General features: G+C 38.1%; 1 protein-coding gene across 1 annotated transcript; it reads right to left on the bottom strand.

The window, feature by feature from the left end:
* Positions 1–1157: 1157 nt before the first annotated feature.
* On the bottom strand, positions 1158–1878 carry LOC131613861 (protein FAR1-RELATED SEQUENCE 5-like). The gene is made up of 2 exons (XM_058885498.1): positions 1484–1878; positions 1158–1401 (listed from the first exon to the last, which is right to left on the bottom strand). Exons 1-2 carry the CDS (start codon positions 1876–1878, stop codon positions 1158–1160), a joined length of 639 nt encoding a protein of 212 aa, XP_058741481.1.
* Between the last annotated feature and the right edge of the window lie 699 nt (positions 1879–2577).

Below are 2577 nucleotides of genomic sequence, written 5' to 3' on the forward strand. Positions count from 1 at the left end.
CATGAAAAATTAGGACCTATAATGAATTTAAGGGATAAAAATCGTAACAAAGAAGTTGCAGGATTTTGGCTCTACAACAGTGAAGTAACCGATTACCTATTTTGAAGTAACCTGTTACCTCGTGAAAAATTGTGAATTTTGGCCTTTGAAACATGAAGTAACCAGTTACTCGTTTTGAGGTAACCGGTTACCTGGGCGTGTTTTGGGAAAATTGGGTAAGGTTACAATAGAGTAACCGGTTACCAGATTTGAAGTAACAGGTTATCCAGTAGTTGACAGTACTTTTGTAAAACTTTGAAAATTCATAACTTTTGACTCGGGTGTCCCTTTGATGCAGTTGTCTTCGAACATCATAACAAGTATCTCCCCCCCATCCTAAGCAGATGAAATACAACGGAAACCATAATTTCCATCCGATTCAACATCAACAATGTCATTTAGAAAGCACGAAATTGTGAGAAGTACTTGGCTTTTGCAGAAGGTTGCTTCCCAATCGGCATGGTTGACGATTGAATCCCACTTGGCTATGTTCATGATCTCTTTGTAGTATGACTCTCTGCGAAGCATCAGCATATTCCCACTGACTTGGATCACGATGCACATCACTTTCTTCCCCTTTTCTACTCTTATTAACTCCTATCTTTGGCTTGTATTTCACCGGCGGTGGACACATTGAAGATGTGGATGGATAGGAAATATCATGAACTTTTTTCTTCAATGCCCTTTGACCCACAATATTCATAGTACTGAATTGTCGCTTCAACTCTTTGCACTCCTATTCTAAATCCCACTTCCCCTCGTTAGGACTCACCTCATATTCTAAAATTTGCATTTTTGTCTAAAACACATGAATATATTCCAAAGGTATAGGTATGCCTAGAATATGGTAGTCAGCGAGGTAACACACACATGGTAACCCATGTGTTGTTCTAATGTAACAAACACACCTCTGCTTGCTCGCACCAACAAACTTGACTCTTTCTAGTTCCTTTCCAATGATTTGTATACACTATCTTGAAACAAAACTGTGCAATTGAGAATATAATGGAATGTTATACCGATGCTTAATATTGACGATACTTTTTTGAAACGACACTCTTATGGAACCTAGATGCAACTTCAACATTGTGTTCACAGCCTCCCAGCTTGCGCATAAATCACCATGTACACAGCAAATGAGACGCATTTGGATACACGGAATCAATGGCATTCATTAAAGCAAGTTCTCGGTCCGTCACCATGACATCTGGTAGCAACTTCTTAGAATAGAACAACAACTTGAGCCTCTCTAGTTCCCATGTGAAGTTCTCCTCCCTTTCGTGTTCCAAATATGCAAAAGCAACTAAAAACATCATTTTTGATGATGTAACATCAATAATCTCAAGCAGTGGTAGCCGGTACCTGCACGATTAAAAAACACATTCATAAACTAGATCACTCTACATATTTTTAAGATGGGAGAAATTAATATTAATATTCTGACCTGTTTATCTTGTACGTGCAATCAAAAATCAACACCAGAGGAAACATCTTCAACAACTTGACAAAGTCAGGGTGTGTCCAGAAGATATCAGCCACAATATCTGAATTCTCCTTATTTCTAGACCAACACATGTATTTCTCTTGGTGAATAAGGCTCAATAACATTTGCATTTCTGTCAGTGCACCTCTCTTGCCCAGTCTGTATGTTGCTCTAGCTCGGTAAATCTGGGTAATATTCGTGAGATTTTCTGGGTCTTTGTCTTTCAAAGCAGACGCGATGTACCTTGGTTCCATATTGTACTTCATCATGTCATTCACAAACTTTCTTTCATCATCTTTTAGACGCCCCAAGATGTCATGACCTAACATATCCTTATCTAGTCTATGATTATGCATCTCACATTTAACCACCACCTTTCAACCCATACCACTCGGAGCAGATCTTAGCCTAAATGGACATCTAAGCCTCATAGTAGAATTGCCATCAGAAGGGGCCGCAACTTTATTTTTCTTTTTGTAATTTCTTCCTCGGTCACAGCCCATAATCAATTTATCCTTCCTCCATCGCATTCCATTAGCAGAATCGGATCGGATTGTAACAACAGCAACACCATGAGTTCTTCCAATAGCACGTGCCCATTCTAGAACCGTATCTCGTGATTCAAAAATCTGACAATCACAAAAACATACAATCACATAGGTGCATTAATTTATAAAAACAAAAAAAAATTGTGTATGAGTAAGGTAAACATACCGTATCTGTAACGAAGTACTGCGTAAGATCACTGCAAGAATCCGTAGAAGAAGCTGAAGTTGCCGGTTCAGGACCATAGAGATATAAAACTTCATCTGCCATACCGAAAATTTTAGGTTTAAAGAAATTTCTGGTACACACCGAAATTTGAAATTTCCGGTAGCGGGTTATATACCCGAAATTTGGGAAATTTTCGGTATGGAGTAATGAGTTTTGTAAAAGTATCGGAAATTTAAAATCCCCAGTAAATCGTACCGGAAATTTGTAATTTCCGGTAAATATATACCAGAAATTTGTGAAAATTAAATAATTTTTGGTATCGCACAAATAAGGGTACCAGA

The sequence above is a fragment of the Vicia villosa genome, linkage group LG6 (assembly GCF_029867415.1).
Source record: "Vicia villosa cultivar HV-30 ecotype Madison, WI linkage group LG6, Vvil1.0, whole genome shotgun sequence".
NCBI classification, from domain to species: domain Eukaryota; kingdom Viridiplantae; phylum Streptophyta; class Magnoliopsida; order Fabales; family Fabaceae; genus Vicia; species Vicia villosa.

Coding starts and splice junctions, on each gene's coding strand:
- LOC131613861 (XM_058885498.1), bottom strand. CDS start 1,878: ATGCATAATCATAGACTAGATAAGGATATGTTAGGTCATGACATCTTG. Junction 1,402..1,483: donor TGCACGTACAAGATAAACAG/GTCAGAATATTA, acceptor TTAATCGTGCAG/GTACCGGCTACCACTGCTTG.